The sequence below is a fragment of the Mytilus trossulus genome, chromosome 4 (genome assembly GCF_036588685.1).
Source record: "Mytilus trossulus isolate FHL-02 chromosome 4, PNRI_Mtr1.1.1.hap1, whole genome shotgun sequence".
In the NCBI taxonomy this organism is placed as follows: domain Eukaryota; kingdom Metazoa; phylum Mollusca; class Bivalvia; order Mytilida; family Mytilidae; genus Mytilus; species Mytilus trossulus.
The window spans coordinates 55,316,576-55,344,194 of record NC_086376.1 but is presented as its reverse complement, the minus strand read 5'-3'; the positions used below and the strand labels follow the sequence as shown (position 1 = coordinate 55,344,194).

At 31.5% G+C, this 27,619-nt stretch overlaps 1 protein-coding gene across 1 annotated transcript in view; it reads right to left on the bottom strand.

Moving 5' to 3' along the window:
- Positions 1 to 27,619, bottom strand: part of LOC134716682 (von Willebrand factor D and EGF domain-containing protein-like) — a 57,601-nt gene that overhangs the window by 15,696 nt on the left and 14,286 nt on the right. The window contains exons 8-16 of the mRNA XM_063579687.1: positions 26,479 to 26,550; positions 22,171 to 22,239; positions 13,702 to 13,773; positions 12,849 to 12,920; positions 6,615 to 6,686; positions 4,865 to 4,936; positions 4,005 to 4,079; positions 2,687 to 2,886; positions 780 to 1,036 (exon numbers count right to left, since the gene is read on the bottom strand). Coding sequence (XP_063435757.1) covers positions 780 to 1,036; positions 2,687 to 2,886; positions 4,005 to 4,079; positions 4,865 to 4,936; positions 6,615 to 6,686; positions 12,849 to 12,920; positions 13,702 to 13,773; positions 22,171 to 22,239; positions 26,479 to 26,550 — 961 coding nt within the window. The remainder of the gene's footprint in view (positions 1 to 779; positions 1,037 to 2,686; positions 2,887 to 4,004; positions 4,080 to 4,864; positions 4,937 to 6,614; positions 6,687 to 12,848; positions 12,921 to 13,701; positions 13,774 to 22,170; positions 22,240 to 26,478; positions 26,551 to 27,619) is intronic.

Sequence of the window (27,619 nt, the reverse complement as noted above, 5' to 3'; positions counted from 1 at the left end):
AAATATGTTAATAGTTGTGCTTATCGCCAGTTTTATTTTATTTTATATGTTATGTTTTTTTCGAAATTTTTATGTTTTTTTTATATACATGACGTACTGGGAAACGGTAATACATGTCCTCAATGTTTGACAATACTAACATTTCTCTGAATTTGCTCTTTTTTAAAATGTAATCCAGAACAATTCAGCTATGTGTGATATTTGTACTTAAAGCCATTCTATTATGAAAACGGATGCCAAATATGGCATGATCATCTTGTCAGTGAGTTTGTATAAAAGATGGACGAAAGATACCAGAAACAGTCAAACTCATAAATCGAAAAAAAAAAATGACAACACCCTGGCTAACAATGGAAAAGACAAACAGACAAACAATAGTACACATGACAAAACACAAAAAACTTAAGAAATAAGCAACACGAACCCCACCAAAAACTAGTGGTGATCTCAGGTGCTCCGGAAGGGTAAGCAGATCCTGCTCAACCTGTGGCACCGGATGTGTTGCTTATGTGATAACAAATCCGATAAATAGTATAATTCGATAGGTCACATTCATGAAAGGGAAGGGGATTGTAGTAACGACGTACGGAAAATAAAGTATACATGATCACCTTAATCGGAGCATTTTAAGCAATCATCAAAATAAATATGTCTATGTTTCAAACATAATCAGTGTAGTTTTTCATTTTTATAATTAATCTTGATGTATAGTATATGCTGACATATATGCAGTTGAAATGATGGACTTGCTTAATCGTTTTTAATTTTTTTACCCTTACCACCATGTTCATGTTATGGGTATCTGTCCAATCAGAATCTCGAAGAAAGGTCGTATTAATATTCATTACGGAAACGTTTAAATACGTTTTTATTTCATCCCCATCAATCTCCCACTTTACATCATAGTTGTATTTTCCCGTCCATTTATCTTCGAAGCTACATATGAAGACTGGAACCAGACTAGGAGTTGGATTAGTATTTGGAATTTGATATATTGGTCCTTCGGCGAGTATTGAGTTCACAGAAGGCACGTTAGCTAATAATATGAATATATAGACAAGTGTATTTAACTTCAGGAACATATGAAATAGAGACCCCGACAAGTTTAGCCATTTTAATTGTTCTTTTTTATTTGTATGCGTTTCGTATGGTTTGATTTTATCATACAACCCTATGAAACTTGACACTCTTTGAATTAATGCTAAGTAAATTGATTTAAAATTGATTCATCTTTTGTCGCCAACTAGTTGAATAACGCAATGAATGATATGCTTAAATCATCCATAATACAGATAAATTAGAATGAGCAATATTGATGACGTTTCTCTAGTGATATAAATACAGATTTGTTCTCTAGAGTAATGCATGAAAGAGCCATTCTGATTTTTTTCTAGGTATATGTTAGATCAAATGAATAGCGTAAGTTTAATAAGAGCTAATAAGGAATATCCGAAATTTCATCAATATCAACAACCATCCATCGTGGGTGAAAAAAAAGGATGTTCGACACTTGGGTCTTGCCTAGCATCATTACAAGGACCAACGCAGAAACAGCAATGTGAATCTTTACGATTTGCTCATTGTTAACATTTCATTATTCGCAGTAAGTATTAAGTTTGACAAAGATAAGTAAATATAAATTTACAGGGAAGATCTGGTAGGCGTGATTTTTTCTTATTCAAATTATTTATGCAAACATCTCATCAAGTTTGAAAAGAATTTTGTTTGAATGATCAATTCACATCAGTGTTCACGAAGGAAAATCTTAAAAACTTTCCAGATAGAGAAGTCAAAGGAAAACTGGATATCGAAGACATAATAAAAGTCGTTAACATGAATTGCCATATTGTTAATTGAATAAATGCAGGTAACGCAAAATACCATATGATATCTTCCATAGAATCCGGATGAAACAAAAGAAGCGAACGTTCTATATTTATAATTGATATTAAAGAAATTATTCAAAGAAAACCAAGCAACGACAGATTGGCCAATATCAAATGTGTAAGCACAATTCAGAAAAGGGGACAAAAGCTATCCAGTCAATAAAGACCTGTGTCCCTGATACCTTTTGAGATAACAAAATGTATAATAAACAAACATTTCATAATTCCCCTTGATAAAAACGACATACATGTCTATAACCAATTTCAACATAGTTCCAGGAGGAAAGATCATGCGAGTCCCAACCAGTCATTACCACCGAAGACGTAGCACGAAAACTAGACCAAAACCAATAAACGGATACGTTGATTTTAGATTTCAGAAAAGCATATGATACTGAATCTCACAAACTCTTCATAAGGAAAAATATGGTCATATGGTATCATATGTTACCTTCCAGGGATTGGGTAATCGCAATCTGTAATCGTAATCGGTTGTAATTTATTACATGGTTTTCCAGTTATCGACAGTAATCTATAATCGAAGACATTTTAATACATGCATTGGTTTAAGAATTAGATAAATATTATTTTCTACCCATCGATCGTTTCATATGACTCTAAATCAAAGCGTAAAACATTGTTTTGTTATAATAAGTACTCATAATGTTTTATACAGGATTAACTTAAGTTTTGTAGATTATTTTATTTGGTATGTTTTATTTTGTACATTCATGTTTGAACCATATGACTACAACAAGAAAAGCACAATGGTAGTACAATATATATATATATATACTTACGACATTCATATGGGAAGTCGATGACATCGAATTCTGAATCTCTACAACTTTCAATTATAGTGTAGACATATCGGTTCATATTTTGATTTGCACCTACTGGTCCAGGAAATGCACCAGAATACAGGTTAGTAGTTTTATTCAGCCATTCTGCAAACTTGTAAAGACCACAGTCACACATCAATGATGTTCCACTCAAATCCCTGGTTTTAATGAAATATTATATTTATTATCAGATGCCATCATGTCAAAATATAAACAAGCAAAGGAATAAATCAAAATAAAATTGACAAGAATACAAACGCTTCAAGAAAACTCTAGAACTTTTAATTTACACAACGTTTAATATCACTATAATGGTGCATTCCGTGTGAAAAAAAGTTTCATAAATTAAGCTAATCGAAAATTATCAAATGTGTGAAACGCATAGTAAAAGAAAATACTGTTGAACCCAAAATATTCAATGACAATAATACAATAAAAACAAAGGTCTGTTTTGTCAAGGTGAGATGTAAACTCAATTGAGTTAATTCATACAATTTATCAAAAGCAAATTTGCAGTAAAAAAAAATCATGCAGGAACCGAATCGTTGGCTTTTTGGTAGATACTATCCGCTGGAAAAGGAAAATGCACCAGGATACATTATGTCAATATGATGCTGATTTCAAGTCGAACCAAACGTGATTAAAGAATAACCTTCATCGAGTACTCTCTAGATTACAAGTATGAAAATCCTAAATCTTTATACATTTGCTTTAGTATCTACCCGACGATTCTAGATTTAATGTAAATAAAAATGAAAATGCATATATTTATCTATATTCCGCCCATTTACAGATATATCATTGTTGTGTTTGTATTTAGACGAATTATATATACAGAATGTATTTTCAGCCTTGTATCACCATCACTGCTGATCCGCTGGATGAAATCTGTTGTAGAGTTGTCACTGGTTTAGACGTACTTATAATATATTTATTTCTGTGACTACATCCTGCATTAACTTGTAAGATCTTGTACGACAGATAATTGAGCTGATCTGTTAAAAAAATCATCTTCATGCCTTATATAGTATGTGCGATGTAACGACGCTATATAAAAACTGACGAGAATAGGAAACACACGGACACTGAAATCTTTATTTTTGGAGAACCAAGGTGATCGAGAGGTCTAGCGTGTCGGTCTTAGTGCAAGGCGTTTTGGAGCCAAGATATCTCAGTAGCATGAGTGCGAATCCCAGCCAATGAAGAACAAAAAAGCAAATTTATAGATCTAACATTGTTGGGCTGATATTAAGACGAAATATATATAGGATATTACAGGTAGCTTAGTAAGGTTAACTGCTCAAATACCAATCCATCTAGTGTAGTCATTGATGTCATGTTCTTAAGATACCTAAAATATAAATAAAGTTTAAATGAATTTATTCTGTCGAAGATCAGGTTTTATTAATAATTTATTTTTAAATCGAACAAAAAAATGCTGCGTCAGTAGGAATATTGTTAACTACTAGAAAGGTGTTATAAATACAGGTAGACTTATTATAGATGTCCTTGTAGCTCATTTACAACAAGTTTGTAAAAAAGTAACAGTCAAATAATTGACAGAGTTTTTAAATGTTAAACATGATATCTTTAAGAAGCACTTATGAACACTTTCGTATACGTGAAGGCTCTGTCATATGTTTTGTATTTCATATTTTTGTGTAAGGACACTTCTCGTTTGACGTAATAATGCAATTCTAAATGTCTGACTTCTGGGTTCCCTTTTTAATGAGGAGTGTGCAAATTACATGCAATCGAATTTAATTTCATGCACAACATTAGCATTTCGAACTGTATTTCTCATCAAGAGTCTTCGTGCACATACAGAAATACAAATGTTTAAAAAGTTGGAGAAAAAAAAAAATAATATAACGCAAAGATTATTTTATGTCATGCCCTATTTTTGCTATAAAAGATAAAACATGCAGCATCTGCACCTTAATCAATAAGTTGCTCGTCATATCATCTAAATCATGCCAGTTCACAATGCAGAATGCTAATTTTACATAAATAGGAAATTTGATTTATTTGAATTTTAAATAAATTATCTCCAAAGTAATAAAATCATTTTAAGGATCCACAAAATGTCACCTATAGAATACACTATAAGTGATTAGCGTTCATTTAACTACATACAGTGTGTTTAAACTTGGTACGTGTTGGAAAATACGTCTGTTAATGACTGTCAACTCTGTTCCACTTAAATCTCTGTAATAAATGATCAAAAATTCTTTAGTCTTTCGTGATCTATTACAGAGTATCATTAACACGTTTGATGTTATTTAAAAAAAAACCATAGTTTGTTGGTAATTTCCAAGGGATAACCCTATAATATTTTCTAAATCCTGTATAATTTAAATCTACAACTTCATACTGTATTTGGGGTTTGATTTGTATGATTCGAGCATAACTGATGTGTCTTTTGCAGACAAGACACGAGGTTAGCGTACAAAACACAATTTATCAAAAGGGACATTTTAACTTAATAACGCCGTGGCAAAATATACATGCTACACATTTATATGATAAACAACGTTATGACATATAATCTATTCTTCAAGAGCATCCTATTTTATTTGTTAAGTTGATACGGAATATTTATTTACAAGGTCTTTGTATCTTTCGATTAACTTTCTCTCCGAAAAGGACGATACTTTCTTTAACATAACCCTGGTTCGTCAACTTTCTGTTGTTTTGTATAAGTGTGACACCTAACATCCACGTATTCCAGCATCAATCCAAATTCCGATAGCAAACAATATCATTCGGAAGACTCCGTGTACATACTATAAGTCTGGAATATGTTTTTTTTATTATATTAAAGTCAACTAATTCAGTTCATGGTTGCATACAAAGTAATAATCTTCTATCATTGATAAGTCGTTTTCTTCATAAAAAATATACCCTAATTTGAATGACAGATCTCGACAGAAGAGATATCAAGTAAGTTATCTACAGTGATCACTATCATAGCACACTGATATTGGGATTTTGAATGCCATTTCGATAGACCCCCGATTCTAATTGGTTATGATTTTTCCTGCAGTTGTTTTTCGATTTGAGACTTACACTCCAGTATAAATCAAGGATTTTCCACATTTTTTTTTTTATGATTAGGGCTGTTTAAATCAGATAGCAAATCAAATATATATTCAGGACGAGACTATGCTGATATGATATGCATGTAAGCCTTTTTATGAGTTGTACGGACACTCCGAGTCGTATGATTAACGAGCTAGATTAAAAGTGACAGTTCGAAGGAAGACTTTCTTAATTTAAACATATTTATTTATAGTGGATTAGGAAACAAGTTATTGCAACTTATATTAATCCCTTTCCACTTAACGGGTGCGAGTGCTGCCTTTGTAGCGGCATTAGCCTGTTTTTTTTTTTAAATCTACAAGGGTGTCTTTTACGTGCAAGAGATATGCTTTCTCTTAACACGGTTCATCTATTTATCGCCCCACTTCGATGGACTATCATAGTTTCTCAAGACTATACCCGCAAATGGTGTGAAGAAATAGCAAAAAATTCATTCCGTGAAATTTTATCCTGGAACAGTTTTGAACCAGGAACCTTTGTGTAAGTAGTCCGATGCGCTAACCACTACACTACGGCTCTCATAACTGGCATGGACTGTTAAGGATAGTCCGAAAACTTTGATGCATTTGTCACGATTAAAAGTTTCAACCTGAAAATGTAATCATAATACATTTTTGGTATGAATAGAAAATGTTTATTGTCTGTCATTTCAGCTTATTGTCTAGTTAAATATTTTTGCTATTTGTACTTTTATATGTCGTATTATTCTTCGTGACAGGCAACACGCGTTAAATCTTCTAAACTGAGTTACCCAAATTTTAATTCAAATGTTGAAATTACTTACAGTGTTCTGAGATTAGGTAAATCAATAAAGGCGTTTTCATCAAGTTCTGTTATTGGATTGAATCCTATATTCCTGGAAAAAAAATCATGCTTTGTTTATCACTTAACGTATTTGATATTGAATATTATTTATGTTTCCATTCTATTTATGGAGAAACATACAAAACATTCAGAGACTGATGTCACTGATACGCTGTGCATTGAATTGCTGATATACTAAATATTGAATTAAATCTCAATGAATAATATTTCTCAACAAATAACTCCCTTTGTATCATCAACACCGACACACTTACAAACGGAACTGGAGAGTGAAACATAATATGAAACCTCCGTCGTCTATATAAGATATCATGTTGCCACTAACATCTCGGAAAAGAAGTATATATATAGAATAACCATACATTGTAATGAAATATCAATGTTATTTGTACAAGGCTTAAAATCAGGTAGAAAGCGAGGCTATGCCGAGCATTTCTACTTGTTTCGAGCCGAGTACACATAACATTGATATTTCGAGACAATGTATAGTTATTCTTTCTATACCGCAACTCTTATTACTGTTAAAAATAAAGTATTGAGTGCAAAAACCATTTTTTTTTAAATTTGGAGAGGACGACGTAATAATTCCCCGAATGTTTTATTGACGTTCTAAATAAAACTCTACAGAAACGAATTGTCAACGTCATATACCAAGCGATATACGATCAGTGACTGTATATTGCATATAAATAAACGGGCAACGTTATTTGACTGTTTAAATAGGACATCTGCACTATATATAAATCTTAACATACATTATACTGATCAAATATATATCGAAATACTTAAAAGTTAAACAATAAAAAAAAGGTTAAAAATTATGCTAAAATTAGAAATATTTCGATTTTTTTTTATTGAAAAAAAAACCCGGATCAATTTAATTGTTTTAATCACAAAGCGATTAATGAGAGTGACACTTTTTCAATAAATATCAACATATCAAAACTTTTGGTTTTTGATTCTGTTAAAAATAAGGACCTTAAATTGACCCAAACCATTTTAACGTTCAACAAGAAACAGTAATAATCATTATAATAAAATTGAGAATGGAAATTATAAGCATATTATAAAAAGGATAGTCACCGCACAAAACGTCGCGTGCTTTTACGTGTATAATTTTGGTAAAAAACGTTTGCTGTGAAATTGGTTTTGGTAAATATTTTCCATAACATTAATTTCTCTCGGAATATGGAATAAAACATTTACTGTTTTTTGTTTCGGTAAATATGTGGTTTAATTGACTATTGAAAAACTGATATTCACTTTGGCCGTTGGTCTCAGTAAATATCAGTTTTTCAAAAGTCAATAAAACCTCAATTGTATAATATTCTATTTTATTTTTATTCTACAGTCTGTTAATATTAAAAGTTTAGTGACTATTTGATTGTCTGAGACTTTCCCAATTGACACTGAAAAACATCATATTCCTGTTTTATCACCAAAAAACCCTTTATAACGGTTTATGTATCATTTGATTGCGAAATCAATGTCAATATGATTGATGTTTATTGTAGTCTCAGGCATAAAAGAAAACTAAAATTAAAATAAAAAAATAAAACATAAAGAAATCTGTTAAATTATGAAGGATTGATATACTATGCCGAGGAATTATAAAATCATGAACATAAGATGAATTATCTGAAGTTCAAAATTATAGATTGTAGAAGTTAAGAAAGATTGTGAAATAACACGCTTGTTTCCATTGCCTCAAGGAGATTTAAAGAGTGTTAACACACTTGAAAAAGAGAAACCATAAAAAATATAAAAAGATCTGAAATCCGAGGAAAATTTACATAGGAAAGTCACTAATCAAATTGCAAAATGAAAAGCTCAAACACAAAAACCTAATGGATAACAACTTTCATATTCATGCCTCGATAACAGTTATAACTCATACAAATGCAATTTCTAAAAAATAATATACAATGGACATAAAAACAAAGTGGAATTAGAACTTTTTGTCAGCAAATTAAAACAAAGATGTATTTTGCCTAGGGCCAATTTATCAACAGCAAACATGCACTAAAATAGGTACAATTAAAACCTTGCAGGTAACGAATCATTGTTTTTTTTAAAAGATACTATCCGCAGGAAATGAAAATTCACCAGTATATGTAATATCAAACGATATAATTGCATAAGTTAATATATATTCTACGAATTTAAAGATCTAACATTGTTGGGCTAATATTTAGACGAATTATATATTCAGAATGTATTCTCAGCCCTGTTTTAATATCACTAGTGATCCAATGTATAACATCTGTGGTAACGTTGTCACTGGTTAAGAGACTACTTATGATATATGTATTTATGTGACTGCATCCTACATCAATTTGTAAGAGCCTGTAGGAATGATAATTGAGCTGATTTGTAAAAATTTCATTTTCATGCCTTACATAGCATGTATTATGTAACGACGCTAGATAAAAAAAACTTAAGAGGAAAGGTAACACCCGGCCACCAAAAGCCAAAGAGCCTAGGTAGTCGGTGGCCTAGCGCGTGGCTCCTAGTGCAAGGCGATTAAGTGCCACTATATCTCAGTTGCATAAGTTTTAATCCCGGCAAGGGAAGAACAAAAAAAATTTAGTCTGTCGAAGATCAGGTTCTTTAAGGTGGTTTTATTAATAATTTATTTTTAAATCGAACAAAAACTGCAGTCGACATGTTTCCTTTTGTTGTTAATTAGAGATATTTTATTCAGCAGGAGTATTGGTAACTACTAGAAAGGTGCTATTAATAAAGGTAGACTTATTATAGTGATCCTTGTAGCTCATTATACAATATGTTTGTAAAAAAGTAACAGTCAAATTATTGACAGAGTTCTGATACGTTAAGCATGATATCTTTAAGAAGTACTTATAATTCTTTCGTATACGCGTAGGCTGATTCGTATCTTTTATATTTCATAATTTCGTTTGAGGACACTTCTCGTTTGACGTAAAAATGCAACTCTAAAGGTCTGACTTCTTGGTTCAGTTTTTAAAGCAGTGCATTATGCCAATTACCTGGTGCAAGAAAATTGGCACAGTTAATTTTATTACTACCACTGAGTCGATGCCTCTGCTGGTGGACTATTAGTCCCCGAGGGTATCACTAGCCCAGTAGCCAGTACTTCGGTACTGGCATGAAAATACGGATTTTTTTTTGTGTTATTAAAATTTGCTGTTAAAAATATAAGAAATTATTATAAATTAAGGAATGTATCTCTCTCGTGCAAAGCTCTGATTCCTTTCACGGTCTTGACTATACTTTTTGGACCTTTTGGATTATAGCTCTTCATCTTTTATATAAGCTTTGTATTTCAAATATTTTGGCCACGAGCATCACTGAAGAGACATGTATTGTCGAAATGCGCATCTGGTGCAAGAAAATTGGTACAGTTAATTTTATTACTACCACTGGGTCGATGCCTCTGTTGGTGGACTATTAGTCCCCGAGGGTATCACCAGCCCAGTAGCCAGTAATTCGGTACTGGCATGAAAATACGGATTTTTTTTGTGTTATTAAAATTTGCTGTTACAAAATATAAGAAATTATTATAAATTAAGGAATGTATCTCTCTCGTGCAAAGCTCTGATTCCTTTCACGGATTTGGCTATACTTTTTGGACCTTTTGGATTATAGCTCTTCATCTTTTATATAAGCTTTGGATTTCAAATATTTTGGCCACGAGCATCACTGAAGAGACATGTATTGTCGAAATGTGCATCTGGTGCAAGAAATTGGTACAGTTAATTTTATTACTACCACTGGGTCGATGCCTCTGCTGGTGGACTATTAGTCCCCGAGGGTATCACCAGCCCAGTAGCCAGTACCGAAAAATACGGATTTTTTTTGTGTTATTAAAATTTGCTGTTACAAAATATTAAAAATTATTATAAATTAAGTAATGTATCTCCCTCGTGAAAGCTCTGATTCCTTTCACGGATTTGGCTATATTTTTTGGACCTTTTGGATTATAGCTCTTCATCTTTTATATAAGCTTTGGATTTCAAATATTTTGGCCACGAGCATCACTGAAGAGACATGTATTGTCGAAATGATCATCTGGTGCAAGAAAATTGGTACAGTTAATTTTATTACTACAACTGGGTAGATGCCTCTGCTGGTGGACTATTAGTCCCCGAGGGTATCACCAGCAAACTAGCCAGTACTTCGGTACTGGCATGAAAATACGGATTTGTTTTGTGTTATTAAAATTTGCTGTTACAAAGTATTAGAAATTATTATAAATTTAGGAATGTATCTCCCTCGTGCAAAGCTCTGATTCCTTTCACGGATTTGGCTATACTTTTTGGACCTTTTGGATAATAGCTCTTCATCTTTTATATAAGCTTTGGATTTCAAATATTTTGGCCACGAGCATCACTGAAGAGACATGTATTGTGGAAATGCGCATCTGGTGTAAGAAAATTGGTACAGTTAATTTTATTACATACAATCGATATGTGCTTTTCAAACTTGAATTTCTAATTAAGAGTCGAAGAACAATAAATTATTATAACGCAAATACAATTGAAAAAGCGTGTACTACTTTTAATATAAATTTAAAAAGATGAAACATGCATCATCCTTCACCTTAAAGTTTACATAAATAGGAAGTCTGATTTATTTGAATTTTAAATAAATTATCCCCCCAAAAAAAATCAACCAATATAAAGATCAAGAAAATACTACAAATGTTAAGAAATCATTTAACTACATACAATGTGTGTAAACCTGTTACGTGTTGAAAAGTACGTCTTTTAATGACTGTCAACTTTGTTCCACTTAAATCTCTGTAATAAATGAAAAAAAAAACTTTAGTCTTTTTGTGATCCTCAACAGAGTATCGTTAACACGTTTGATGTTATTTTTTAAACACATTTTGTTGGTCATTTCAAACTGATGACCTTTAATAATTTTTAGATCCTTCTTCATCTACAACGACGTACTTAATTTTAGGTTTGATTTGTATGATTCGAGCATAACTGATGTGTCTTTTGCAGATAAAACATGTGACAGGCGTACAAGGCGAAACATATTAAAAGGGACATTTTAACTGAATAACGCAGTGGCAAAACATGAAAATGGCGAAAGGACAAATAGCAGTATACTAAACACAACATAGAAAACTAAAAACTAAGCAACACCAACCCTTCCAGCAACAAAAAACCCGGATGGTATCGCAGGTGCTGAAAAAGGGTACACCCTGTTACATATGTTAAGATTCAAATAACAAAAATATTACTCCAAGGAAAATTCAAAACGGAATGTCTTTTATCTAATCAAAAGTTTAAACACATCAACGAATGAATAGAAATCCACAGAGTCCTGACTTAGAATAGGCATTTCCTTTTGTAGATTGACCCTGGTTTTATAGCAAGTCTAACCTCTGAATTTTATGTCAGTCGCTTTATTTAAAAAGAAGTAAAAAAAATAGGGGCAAAATTGGCAAATAAAGAAAGCAAGAATACAAAAATTACCGTAACACAGTGACCGGATGAATAAGTGACGAGGCACGACAAAGAGATATTACCAAAAATGAGCAAAACAGTCAAGGTAATCATTAACGACCACACATCAAAGAGCAATATGACACGTATTTAAGATGATAAACAACATCAGGACATAGAATGGTTTACTTTTTAAATTGTTATTTGGATGGAGAGTTGTCTCATTGGCACTCACACCACATCTTCCTTTATCTATATAGAATCGATATTTCAAGAACATCATGTATTATTTGTGAAGTTGATTCGGAATATTTATTAACAAGATCTTGGTATCTTCCGATGACATTTTCTTTCCGGACGAGACAATGCTGATATGATATGAATGTAAGCCCTGTTCTGTGATAAACGGACACGTTAATTAACTTGCTTGATTAAAAGTGACAGTTCAAAGGTTAACAATTCGAAGATTGGTACCCACCCTCTTGGGCTCTGAATAGATAATTCGAAAGCTTTAATGCATTTGTAATGATTGAGATCTAAACCTGAAATCTCATCATAATCTGAATCAACAAAAAGACATTTTTTATGAATAGAAAACGTCTAATACCTTGCAGTTCAGCTTATTGTCTAGTTAAATACTTTTGCTATTTGTACTTTATTATTTTATTATTATATTATTCTACATTATAGGCAAAACCCTATAAACATCCTTTTATGTTGTTACCCAAATTTTAATAAAAATTGAAAGCACTTACAGTGATCTGAGATTAGGTAAGCCAATAAAGGCGTTTTCATCAAGGTCTGTTATTGGATTGAATCCTATATTCCTGAAAATAATCAAGCTTTTTTAATTACTAAGAGTATATATTGAATATCCAATATATGTTTCAATTTATGTATGGAGAAACATACAAAATGTGTCAATTTATGTTTGGAGAAACATTCACAACATTCAGAGACTGAAACGCTGTGCATTGAATTTGCTGATATACAAAATAATGAATTAAATCTCAATAAGATTTCTTAACGAAAAAATCCCTTCATATCATCGACACAGAAAACTGGGTATATCACCGAAACCACTTCCATCGATTTGATGTGGGGAAGGTTTTCGAAATTATTTTTTATATATACCATTTTAAATTTGTTTATGCCAAAGAGTACAAAACAAAAAAATATTGTAATTAACTCAAGAATTGAGCACTGGTGAGCACTCAGCCATTTCCGAAAGTGGGACCGAGATGTTAATTAATACTAATTTTAGATGGCCTGTCTCATCACAGTCTCAAAGCACTGTCTAGCTCCTTCCTCTGTTGTTTTGTTCGTTACCTTGATTTGTATAATCTCAGTGTATTTGTCAAATTTGAACATCGGTGGACTTCTGTTGTTAATTATCAGACAGGTTGAAACTATGAACCAATTTCACGAATTTCATACGGTGATTTCATAAGGAAAATTCCCCCTTATTTTGGGAAAATTTTAATGATTTCATGTTTAGTTCATGAATTGATACACCCTCTTCAATATCATATTTATACTTTAAGACAAATTGTCGTATCTATTTGTGTAAAGTTTGGGTGATCTGAATTAATACCATAATACACTTACAAACTGGAGAGTGAAGAGGAATGGATAAAAGCTCCATCGTTAATACCAGATATCATGTTGCCACTTACATCTCTGAAAAAAGTAAACATCAATCGTAACATTCATTATAAAACTGATCACATATATCATGTATATCGAAATATGAACATTTAACAGTAAAAAAAAACAGGTCAAAGAATTATACTAAAATATTTCAAAAATTGAAAAATAAAAATCATTTATTAATTTACTGGTTATCATCATGAAGTGGTCAATGTGAGTGACACTTTTTTCACTTAATATCAACATCTTGAAAAGTATAGTGTTTTGATTTTGTTAAAAATGAGGACCATTACTTGACTCAAAACATTTTACAAGAGCCTGTTATCATCTATTTATCATCTCATCTTTATTCCACAGTGTATACATATTGATAGTTTAAGGAGGACATGTCCTTGATTGGCTGAGACTACCCCTTGTCACTCAACAAGAATCATATTCCTGTCTGTTCATCAATTGTCCTTTTTATAACGGTTCATGTAACATTATATTGCGAAATTATCGCCAATATGATGTGTCTGTTGTTCTTTTTTCCCCTCTTTTAATTGATGTGTTTCCTCAATTTTGGTTTGTGACACCGATTTGTTTCAGTTAAATTGATTTATAGCTATTGGACAGCGGTATACTATAATTGGCTTTAGTTAATGTAGTCTCAGGCGCAAAATAAAAATAAAAAAGTTTTTTTTAAAAATTACGTAAGATTGGTATTAAATGCCGTGTAATTAAAAAGTCAAGTGATAAGATTACTGTCTTATACAAGTATTCAAAAGGTTCTAGAAGTCCAGAAAGGTAATGAAATAACACATTTGTTTCTCTTGTCTAAAGGATATAAAGAGTGTTAGCACACTTAAAAAAGAGAAAAAAATCAAACATTTCATTCCTAGACACAATTATTACTTATTCTAATGCTAATTTATATAAAAATAACATACAATGGACATAAGAAACAAAGTTAGATAAGAGCCTTACTTGTTCATCAGTCAATACAAAAAGTTCGAATGTTTTTACTATATCGCAGGTTAATTTTAATTTAATTAAAGATACAATATGTATAATTTTCAAAACTCTGATTGGACGAACAATTTCACCTGAAAGAAAAAGGAACTAAGATTCTACAAAAGAAACTTAGCTCACTAAATTTAAAATACAAAACCAGCTCAGATCTTAAAAACAGATTGTTTCTAACTAAACAGGCGTTCATTAATTAGGCCGTTAGTTTTCTCGTTTGAATGGTTTTACATTTGTGATTTCGGGGTCTTTTATAGCTGACTATGAGGTATTGATTCTGTTCACTTTTGAAGTCCGTATGGTGTCCTATAGCTGTTAATTTCTGTGTTATAAGGTCTCTTGTGAAGAATTTTCTCATTAGCAATTATACCACATCTTCCTTTTTATTAATCATGAACCGGTGCAAAGATCGCTGAATGCTTTTTTGTTATTGTTACATTCACATGTTTCTCTGCTTGGAGTGAAATATTGCGCATATTTAATTTGAGTAAACTCCTTAAACTATTATTTGTTTTAACCATCTTTACTAGACACCGATATATTTGAATTTAATATAGATGGACATCATAAATCAAGTTTGTCAGTTTGAAGAATTTTGCCTTAAAAAATAATGCATCTTTCAAACTAAATATCGAGAATATTGTGAAATTAAAAAAGGTCAATACTGACATATCACACTCATAGAAATTATTCAGAAACAGAAATACGATGCATAACGAGCCGATGATTAAAATGGACGATATAATGTTTAGTGCATAGCACAACTGACTTGAAACTCTAATTATTACAAAAGATACGATAACATCGTTGCAGTGATCTATCATATAACTTGGAAAAGTGGTCAAATTGCAATCCAATCTTCCTTAAATAATACCTCTTCCATGTTTTATGATATTTAGAAAAATTGTCAATACGACACAAACATTAACATTGACACAAAATGACACAAACATTAACATTTGACACACGATACATACAACAAGTGAAGTCTAGTCAAATTATCGAACATTCCATTTCTTATTCCATCCAAAGAGTTGTTACGAAGATAACTGAAGAAAAAAATAGGTTAGTGAAGTTTTCTTTGTTATTAATTTGCAATTACATAATTAAATGAAGAAAATAACCAAACACATTGGTTTAATTCTGTATTGCAATTTTACATGCATAAACATATCGTATTATCGTCATAGTGTTTCTCAAGTCAGCAATCCAAGCGTTGTCCTTGTTTTCTGTATGGCATTATTGCAGTTGGTTTATTGTTATTTACCCTAATCATTGTTGTCCCGTTTTATTCCCCACCTACGACAGTAGAGGGGCATTATGTTTTCTGGTCTGTGCGTCCGTTCGTCCGTCCGTTCGTTCGTCCGTCTGTCCCGCGTCAGGTCTTCAGGTTAAAGTTTTTGGTCAAGGTAGAGTTTTGACCCCAATTTTACGGTTCAATGAATATAGAAAATGATAGTGCAAATTTCAGGTTAAAGTTTTTGGTCAAGGTAGTTTTTGATGAAGAAGAAGTCCAATTAACTTGAAACTTAGTATACATGTTCCCTTTGAAAAGATCATTATTCCAATTTCACGGTCCACTAAACATAGAAAATGATAGTTCGAGTAGGGCATCCGTGTACTGTGGATACATTCTTGTTTAAACAAAAATTATCCCGTATTCTAATATCTATATTGACAAAATTTCAGATGTATATGTAGAATGTATGGTGATTTGAACAAGTTATAGAATATACTTACATATAAAAAAGTGAAGAGGAACGACCAAAAGCTTTATCGTCTATAATAGATATCATGTTATCGCTTAGATCTCTGACAAAATATAAAGAATTAATAACAACGATTAATCTGAAAAAATATATAATTGGGCAAAACAATGAAAAATTAAATTGCAATAACAAAAAATTTTCATTAAATATTTATTCTATTCAAATCTAGATTTTCACTATTTAATTCTTAAATAAATACGGACTTTAGATCATACTTACTTTTACAACTACGGTATATCATTTTATATCTTATTTTAACACCAATGCCAACTCTAAACATAGGGACGGTTAGAAAAAGTTATAAAACTTTGTTTCATAAAAAGAAACAACTTTCAAAACTAAATTTTGCATTGTCTAAGACTTGAAGATAATTGGCAGTACTGAAAATGAAGTTATCTGATAGATTTTATGTAAACGGACATTACAGCGATCGGAGTATTTTGAACATTTTTGCTGCTATCAGATTTTCTTTGTCTATAAAAGTTTCAAGGCATAAGCCACAACTTTTTACACTATGTTCTTTTTTCTAACCAAGTCGGCAATTTTTTTTGACAGACTTTTCTTATACAAAATACCTAAATTAGCCAATTTTGGTTATATTTGGATCATTAGTGCGAAGAATACGACTTATATAAAATGTTTTTGACAACTGAGAACGAAAACGACTGACGACAAAGGCAACATACTGCAGACGCCAAGTCATAGTTATAGCTTAAACTGGCCTTTAGGACCAAATAAACTAGAACAGCGAAACATTATTCCATTATCTTTCAACAATGGAGAAATTGTCAATATGCAATTCATGCTTGATATAAAAGTAACTCTAACGTGTATTCAATATTTTGAAAAAAATACATACAGCCAGTAAAGTGTTTTCAAATTGTCGAAGATACCATTCCTTATTTCTGTCAAGGAATTGCTACGCAGATACCTATAAAATATAAAAAAGTCGAATAGAGGCTACTTTGTTATTAATTCATATGATTTTTTTTTAGATATTGCACAGCGTGTCTAATTCTGTTTTAAAATTACTAACACGATTTGATCATTGTTGAAGACCGTACGGTGACCAATAGAATAGTTGTTATCTTCTGTGTCATGTTGGTCTCTTGTGGAGAGTTTTCTCATTGGAAATCATGCCACATCTTCTTTTTCTTTTATAAGAACACAGTATCGTACCACATTTCCATGTGCCTGTTCCATTGATTAACCCAACTTATAACTCTCTTGTACTTTTTCGTGAAGGTAAATTTTTATTGGCAGAGGAAGCTGAAGTGCCAAGGGAGAAACATCGACCTTCTGTAAAAACTAACAATCCTAGTCAAGTAAGATTGGAGACGAGTACACTTGCCACGTGCGGGATTCGAAGTGATAAATTCAGTGTTGATGGGCTAGTGATACATTATTTCGATTACGTAGACTACTCGGTCAACGAGGTCCTGTACCTGTTTTAAACCAGTAACATGTAGCCCTTTCTTTTTCGTTGTTTTTTTACTTATTTTTGATAGCTGATATCAGGAGCATACAGCCCATTCTTTTTCGTTGGTTTTTCGCCTAAGTTTAAATAATTGATATCCAATTAATTGCTGTTCATTTCGATTTTATCCTATGTTGATATTCATGGGCGTTTTATAACTAACAATTGGTCTAAATACAACCGTACTTTGACCCGTAGTGTTGTTTACATTTTTTATTTGTTTAAATCATGTAGATATGCCTCATTGGCAGTGTCACAAAATTAAATCCACTGCGATTGGTTGCATGTATGGCTTTACATGATATTTGGTTTTGCTTAATACCGATTCGTAGTAGAACTGTTTCTACTTATTCCAATGCCGAGTTCAATGTTGTTTTACTTCTCATGCTTATAGCATGACTAAGTTCGAAAAATGTTATAACAAAAATAAAAAACTCTAAGCTAAAAGACAGAGTGGTTTATCACAAAATAATATGTTTTTAAAAGGATGTATAGAACTTTTTGTTAAATTATCAAAATCCTAATTTTTAAATTGATCTCACTGTAATTGTATCCCTCACGTCGTTAATTAAGGCTACATAAGTTATTCGATGTTTACCGTAAAGCACAAGTGCTAATAAACTACACGAAAATTGCAATGAGAAGGACTATCACAAAAAGTTTTATAAAAAATAATTAAAATATATAAAAATCTTCCAATTTTGTTGTACTATCTCAACTTTGTGGTGGATACTAAAGACAAGACAGCATGAACATCAAAAATTAAAAAGTGAAAATTGGCATTTCAGTGAAAACTGCTGATCAAAATGACATTAACATTTTTTTTCAAACTTCAGTTTTATACTGCAAGCAACAATTTACTATACAATATCAAATTTGGTTATCTCGCGCAGTTGCTTTGAAGCTTTTTTTTATTCGACATTTACATTACAATTATTACTCATACAGAAAAATATATAGTAGGCCAGGTAAATTTTATTTTTGGTTATTTAAGCAAGCAATTAATTATAAAAAAGAAGATGTGGTATGATTGCCAATGAGACAACTATCCATAAAAGACCGAAATGACACAAACATTAACAACTATAGGTCACCGTACGGCCTTCAACAATGAGCAAAGCCTATACCGCATAGTCAGCTATAAAAGGCCCCGATAAGATTGTCATTTTAATTGAACTGGCACATGTGTGTTACACTTTCTGCTGTTTAATCGATGTGACTTAAGGCGTTCGTTATGAATTTAGATATAAAAACAATTAAAAAATCGTTTATGAACGATTACACAATGCGTTTTATTATTAAACAATTTTATATAATAGCGAGTTCAGTTTCATATATTAATAAATATATTAGTTTTATATACTAATTTACATTTTGAAATCAGTGGTTCAATTCTCAAAACCTTAACCCTAGCTAGAGTAAGACAATAATGTTAAGTCAAAATCGGCACAAAAAAAGTTCAAATAATATAACATAAGTGAAGCGAGATAATGCGACACTATAAAGCAAATTACTAAAGTATTGATATCTAAGCAAGGTCAGGCCATCAAAAGATCCCGAACTACCAGGATTCAGATATCGTCGTTCTTTATTGTATGCTTGTATGTATGCAGAATAAGTGTACCTACAGCGAACCTAATTGAGGCAAGTTGTCAAAGGTTCCATTACTGATGTTGTTAATTGAATTATTATTCAAAGAGCTAAAAATAAAATAAAAATAGTTAATCGCACGCACAAATTTTCATATCTCTATTTGTTAAGTACACTATTATCAACGATCAATGTAATAATTTATCCACATTAGCAGAACGGAATCTCTGAAATATAAGCAATACTTATTGTATGTAGTAAAACGTTTATACTGTTAAGAGAATACAATCTTTGTTATCCTGTAACTCCTCCTTCTGTAATGTCTAATAAATACAGTTCCTAGAATAAATAGATGTATTGTAATCAAATCATAGAGTATGAAATTTCCATTGTTAATGTCATGATATGAATATATTAGGCATAATCTACCTTGACCTCTGATATGGCGGGAGGATAAAGAAAACTATGTATGTATAAACATATTTTATCATTTTCACTCATCGGGTGTATTTTGTACGAAAAATAGCTATTTAAGTTCGAATTGAGCGATTCCGTGTATAATATGTCTGTACATTGATGACTAGGACAAATGATTATAAAACAGCGTAGATAGAAACCAAGATAAAAAGATGTCACTTTACTGACAATACATTTAACTTTAAAATTGAAGATAAAAAAAAAATGCAAGCGCATCAAGATCGTTAAAAAACAATGATAGTTTGCACTCGGCACTTTACGCCTGTTGTGAACACACACCAATCAGCAATAATTTAATTCTTAATAACTCAAATGTAAAAATAAAAACGGATGTTACTAATATTCAATCAAACAAAACCAAAGAATACAAACTTTTACTAATATTCAATCAAACAAAACCAAAGAATACAAAATTTTTCTAATTGACCAAATATAAGGACTAAAATCACTATATTAGCAATGGATGTATATTTAGCGCCAGTTAAAATTAAAATTCATAAATTTTGTGTGTTTTATACCAATCTGCTTGAATAATTCATTTCGTCGTAACATGGTATCTAAGAAATAGAAAAAAAAATCCAATTTGATTTCAATTTAGAAATAAAGGGCCAAATAAGGCAGATTCATATATGTGTTAGAATGCAATTTTTTAATATGAGTTATCTTGCTCACAGCAATCATGATATCATCTGATGTCCGAAATGAAAAGAATATATCTACTAATAAATATCGGTAGGTAAACCTTAGAAATGGCACAATGTTACTTTTCGACAACTTGTTTTCCAACCATTTTGTTTTCAAAGTCATTTGATAAACAAACGTTTAAGAAAAGTACAAATATGGATAAAAAAATAATTATAGTCTAATCAAAATTGTCACTAAACTATATTGTAACTTATTGTTCTACCTTCTACCTTATATATCAGTCCCACAATTACAAGACATACATTTATAATATGGCTATTTAAAGTACATTTGTATCTAATTTATTGAGCCCTATGAAACTAAGGTTCCAACTCCCTCAAGGTTTAAAGTAGATAATTTTTTTTCTTCTATTTTATATAGGAACAAGAAGATGTGATATGATTGCCAAGGAGACAAATGACCATCAAAGACCAAATGATAAAGAAGTCAATCTATCTTTTTACTGAATTCCGTTTGGTCATATAGCCCTAAATATTCTTTGTATTTATACATCCCTCGCGTTTCTTTCGATTTAGTGCCTCGAGACATGAAGTTAACAAGTCGTGGCGTGAAGTTGGTGGTATGATAAAAAGATTACATCAGGCCAACCCAATATTTTACATTATGCAAACATTCTAAAATTTTGATATTGTTCATGCTGATGAAAAACAAAATTAATGTCGGAAATGTAAGAATATCTAAATATGAACACTTATAACCTAAATTTACACTAAGAGACACAAAGATCTGCTAAAGAACACAATTACATCTGGAGAATAAACTGAGAATTCGACAAAAATAGAGGTAACTAATTAAAATTTGACAATATTAAAGTACTTATTTGTCATGCTACGATACCATAGTTTAATTGCAGTCTAATCAAATATTTGTTTGTTTTTACAGTGATTAAGATTATAACACAATGGCTGATGTATCCCATTTTTGAAAATTCTGTTCGATTTTTTCACACAGTGTTATCAATATTATAAAATTGTACGCGACTGTCATACAAGTTGTAGGTTTAACTAGCTATAAAACCAGGTTTAACCACCATTTTCTACATAAGAAAATTCTTGTACCAATCAGGAATATGACAGTTGTTATTCATTCGTTTGATGTGGTTGAGCTTATGATGTTTTTTTGTTTGATTAGGGATTTTTCGTTTTGAGTTCGGTATTTTTGTTTTTATTTTGAAGCAATGATATCGACCTCATTTTAAAGAAATTGTTACGAAATAAAAGTTTCTCTCTGTCAACAGTACAGTCAAATTGACTTATATTTTTCTAATTTATAATCAAAATTTAATTTTTGTTATTTCAAGAATATTAATGAATTGGACCGAAACATTTGATAACAGTTTGTGTAGACTTTTCTCCTCATATCTCGTTATTTCTGTTTACCGAATTATATATAAGAAATACTTACATTGAAGTTACACTTGCTGATAAAAACTTGACAAAGCTTAAATCAGAAATCATGTTGTCATCTAAATATCTACAATTATATATTTGTATGTACAGTACATTAAACAACAGTTTCAAAAAGTTCTTTTACACCCGAACTTTATCTTGACAATTGGGATGTCTTTAATTTTATGTTAAAGTGTTCAAACCTTACAAACAAATCAAGATAGTACCTACCACATGTCTTGATAATTATATAAACGAAAAACGTAACTATTACAACAAATATAATTATTGAGTTTGATTAAACTGCAACAAATTAAGAGGTCACTCAACATTACTCACCCAAAACACACTGTAGTTTGATTTTCCTTGTTTTTCTCTTATTGATAAAATACTCGTAGTTTAACTTCTTGTAAAAATTTCAAAAGATTTAAACCGTAGATTTAAAAGATTTGTTAACTCAAATGTAGCATCTTTTACATGTTAATATCGTTCAAGCTTGAAAGTCTCAGAAATATTGGTATAGGGGTATATATGTAAATATCTAAAAAATATAACCCTAAATTGACAAAAGCATTAGTTTATTATACCCTTAATTGTTTTTTGTTTTTTTTTAGTAATTTCAGATTTAAATGTTTGACCGAACTTAACTAGGGGGTCTCAGATTTATCTCCTTTAAATGACAATGATTGATCAGCTTTTTTTTGGGAAAAAAAAATGTGTCGTTTGATTTTTTAAAAACTAACCATTTGTTGTACTATATTAGTGTTATTCTTGCAAAAAATATGGGCCATAACGATTTTGTCTTTACTCAAGACCAAAGATATTTGGTATGTGGATGTATCATCATGAGGCTAAATGTCTAGTATCATGACGACCTTCATTTGATTTTCAAATTTGCCTTCAAGGTCAACTTAATGTATTGTTTTAGCAAGAAACACGACTATAACTATAATGGTCTATAACTATTTCGTCTTTTGATATAGGCATTAAATATTTGACATTGGAATATATCATCAATTGAACTCAAAGAGTCGATATACAGGTAACAAATACATATTACACGGGGTCTAATGAGATATTCAAATCAACCATGATAGAGAAAATCGAAAAAATCGGCAGAAATGTTTTCATTATCCTTTTTTATTTTGTTGTTCCACATTAAAAACAAATGATATACGATTCAAAAATGCACGAGGAATCCATTGATGCAAAGAACCTCGGCTCCTGAAAATTTAAACTAGGTAATAGAGCTGACTGTGTGATTATCATAAATAAAGGCAACAGTAGTATACTGCTGTTCTAAATTCATAATTCAATTGTGAAAAAAACAAATCAAGGTTACAAACTAAAACTGGGGGACATAAATCAAATGTAAGAGGAGAACTACGCCATACAAAAACACAACACTAAAATGTAACACACAGAGAAACGAACTATAATATAACAATGGCCATGTTAGGTCCAGGACATTTTAGGAAAAAATGGTGGGTTGAATCTGGTTTTGTGGGTAGCCAAAACCTTGCACTTTTATGGCAATATCTATTATAACACTGAAATTGAGACCATAAGATGACAAAACCGAGAACATTCAGGACAGATAATTACGCAAATAAACAGTACAATATAATACATTTCGACAACGAAACAACAGAAACACTGAAGTGAACAAACAACAATGGAACACACACATAAACAAACTATACGATAACAATTGCCATTTCCTGATTCAGTAAAGGACATATTTTTTTTAGAAAAAAATGTTGGGTTGAACCTGGTTTTGCGGCTAGCCAAACCTCGCGCTCTAATTGATTGCAATGTTAGATATAACATTAATTTGACAAAATTACATGACAGAATACAGTAAGAAAATTCAGGACAAAGAAAAAATCACAAATAAATAAGAGGAATAGGACATTTCGACATGCTTATAGTTATCAAAGTTGCCAGACTTTTAATTTAATGCATCATGTGTGCTTTTCGTCTACATAAGACTCATCATTGACGCTCAGATCAAAACAGTAAAGAAAGCCAAACAAGTACAAAGTTGAAGATCATAGCTGACCCTAAATTCTAAAAAGTGGTGCCAAATACGAATTAGGTTATCTTTATCTGGGATAAGAAAATCCTTAGTATTTAGAATGTCATTACCTCATGTATAATCAAGTTCATCAAACACAGAATTTGATAATATCCCAGCAAAGGTTATGAAGATTGATACATTTGGTTTTTAGATTAATACAAATCAGTCTTTAAAAAATTATAGACAACACGTTTAGTAATTTCATGCGTCCGAAACGCTTTTCTATCAACTCCTATCATCTCTCATTCCACCAAATATCAAATTTCAGTTATTTAAAAGAGGGACGAAATATTCCAGAGAGACAGTCAAACTCATAAATCGAAAATCAACTGACAAAGACATGGCTAAAAATAAAAAGGACAAACAGACAAACAATATTACACACAACACAACATAGAAAACTAAAGAATAAACAACACGAACCCCACCAAAAAACAAGGGGTGGTCCCATGTGCTTCGGAAGGGTGAGCAGATCCTGCTTCATATGTGGTACCCGTTGTGTTGCTTATGAGATAGGGAAGGGGACTGTAGTTACGACGTGAGGAACATATCCGATATCATTTGTGAAACGGTTATTCCATAACGGTCAACCAACTCGTGATGGCGTCCGTAAGATTTACAAAGAAATGATTTCAACTTCAAAATTTGGATCTCTTAATTTAATAGCTTTCTTGTGAGCAACAACCCTTTATCAAAAGAATCATGATGGGAAATCCAAGCACGGGAATAACGTATCAATTGGGAGATATATACACCATATGCAAGTGCTGCTGGAATGTTGCTTATTAGAAGTGGAAAGTTCACAATTGAAAAGCTGAAACCCTCTCTTTTGTCGTAAAGACTTGTTTTCAATCGACCCTCATTGTCAATTTCTAGATGCAAGTCAAGATATGAGGCCGACTTAACTGTATCTGTTGTATCCTTTATCTCTAGTTCAATGGGATAGAGGCATTCGACATAGTCACCAAATTTGAATTATCTAGGGATAAAACATCATTTATATAGCGGAAAGTAGAATTAAGGATATTGATAACTTCTTATCTTTCTTCCTAAGAAGTTCCTGTATGAATTCAGTCTCATTATAATAAAGAAACAAGTCGACAAGAAGGAGCGCACAATTCGTTCCCATTGGAATTCCGATATTCTGTTGAAAAACACGTCATCCGAACGTAACAAATATGTTGTCTATCAAAAAATCAAGCATCTTGTCAGTTTCGGAGAATTGCTTGTTTGAATCAGAGTGATCCTTTACAAAGTAGGATTTATTCCTTCCTTAGACAAGATACTTGTATCTACGTTGGCCATTCTTTTTTATGAAACAAAGCAATACCAACTCTTTCAATTGTCTATTAGTTTGGAATGTGGAATATTTGTATAAAGTGTCACATAAATTTTTGCCCACTTTATTTAGTAATTATCTTAAATTAAGACTTGAGAAGAAAAACTTAAAAACATTAAAGTTGCATTCTCTACTGCGAAGAGATAACCAAAGGCACAGTCATATCTGTATACATTACACTAGAAATAGTTAGATTATTCTTAACTAGACGTATACAATACAGACGAATACACCGCCATGATATAACAACATCGATTGAAATCGTCATTAAACACCAAGAATCAATGAGTCAATCATAAGCAGAAATGTATAAAAAATATGAAAAAATAACACCGTTTTTATCAAAATATATAATGGGTCAAGCAAATTTGTTCTTTTGTAGTCTGGCAGGTATTAAAGGGACATTTGGATCGTACAGGACCCTGTGTATTCATAGCCTCATACTATTTAATCGTTTTGACTACAGGTGTTCCTTATGAATTTAAAAAACCCCACAAAAAACACAACAAAATCACCAAAGGACGATTGCACCTTGCCTTTTATTATCCAACAGTTATATTAACCATAATATCAAAGTTATCAATATACTATAATCATTATAATATCAAAGTTATTAATATAAAGCCATTATGCATTTTGAAAATTAAATCTCATCAATGGTTTACAACCTAAACCCAAGAGTAACATAATAATGGTTTGGCAAATTATCATGACACCAAAAGGATGCAAAAACCTCCAAGTTATAGAACATCCGCAAAGGGAGATAATGCGGCAACTTTTACTTATTACTAAAGGATCGATATTTAAGCCAAGCCAGACCATAAAAATATCATTAGCTTACATTATTCAGATACCCTTGTTATTTGCGTTTAGGCTTAGTATACATGATAAATAAGGGTACCTACAGCACACGTAGTCGATGCAAGTTGTCAAAGATTCCATAACTGATGTCTGTAATTGCATTATTAGTCAATGAGCTGAAAAAAAAACAAAAGTAATTAACCGCAAAAGCACTAGCTGTTTTTAACTATATTATCCTCATGACTTGACTATGCACGATCATAACTTATCGAACATATTAGCAGTGTGGAATCTATGAAATATAAGCACTACGTATTGTATTTAGGTACAGTTCAATACTGTGAACCGAATATATTTGTTGTAATTTTTTAATCCTACGGTTGTGGTCACTAATGTAATCAGATCATAGAATAAATAAATTTATCGTAATCAGAGTCCCATGTTAGGAACGGGTAAACGCAATCAAACTAATTTAACCCCATCACATTCTCTATGTGCCTTTCCCAAGTCAGGAGCCTATAATGAAGAGACTGTCGTACGTTGTTGTGTTATGTATTTATTTTTCGTTCATCATTTTGCATATAAATTAGGCCGTTAGTTCCCTCGTTTGAATGTTTTATATTTGTGATTGTTGGAAATTTTAAAGCTGACTATGCGGTACGGGCTTTGTGAATGAATTGTTGAAGGCCACACGATGACCTTTAGTTGTTACTAGTTGGACCATTTGGTTTCTTTGGGAGAGTTGTCTTATTTTAATTGAGAGTTGGTACCGTTAATCTTATTACTACCACTGGTTCGATGCCTCTGCTGGTTGACTATTAGTTCCCGAGGGTATCACCAGCTCAGTAGCCAGTACTTCGGTACTGGCATGAAAATACGTGTTATTTAAATTTGCTGTTACAAAATATTAGAAATTGTTATAAATTAAGGAATGTATCTCCCTCATACAAAGCTCTGATTCCTTTCACGGATTTGGCTATACTTTTTGGACCTTCTGGATGACAGCTCTTCATCTTTTTTTAAGCTTTGGATTTCAAATATTTTGGCCACGAGCATCACTGAAGAGACATGTATTGTCGAAATGCGCATCTAGTGCAAGAAAATTGGTACCGTTAATTTTATTATTTGAAATCATACCACATCTTCTATTTTTATATAGATTGAAACCATGATAGTAAGATGCCACTCTACTGAAAATACATTTAACTTTATAGTTGAAAATTAAAAAATTCATGCACGCGAATG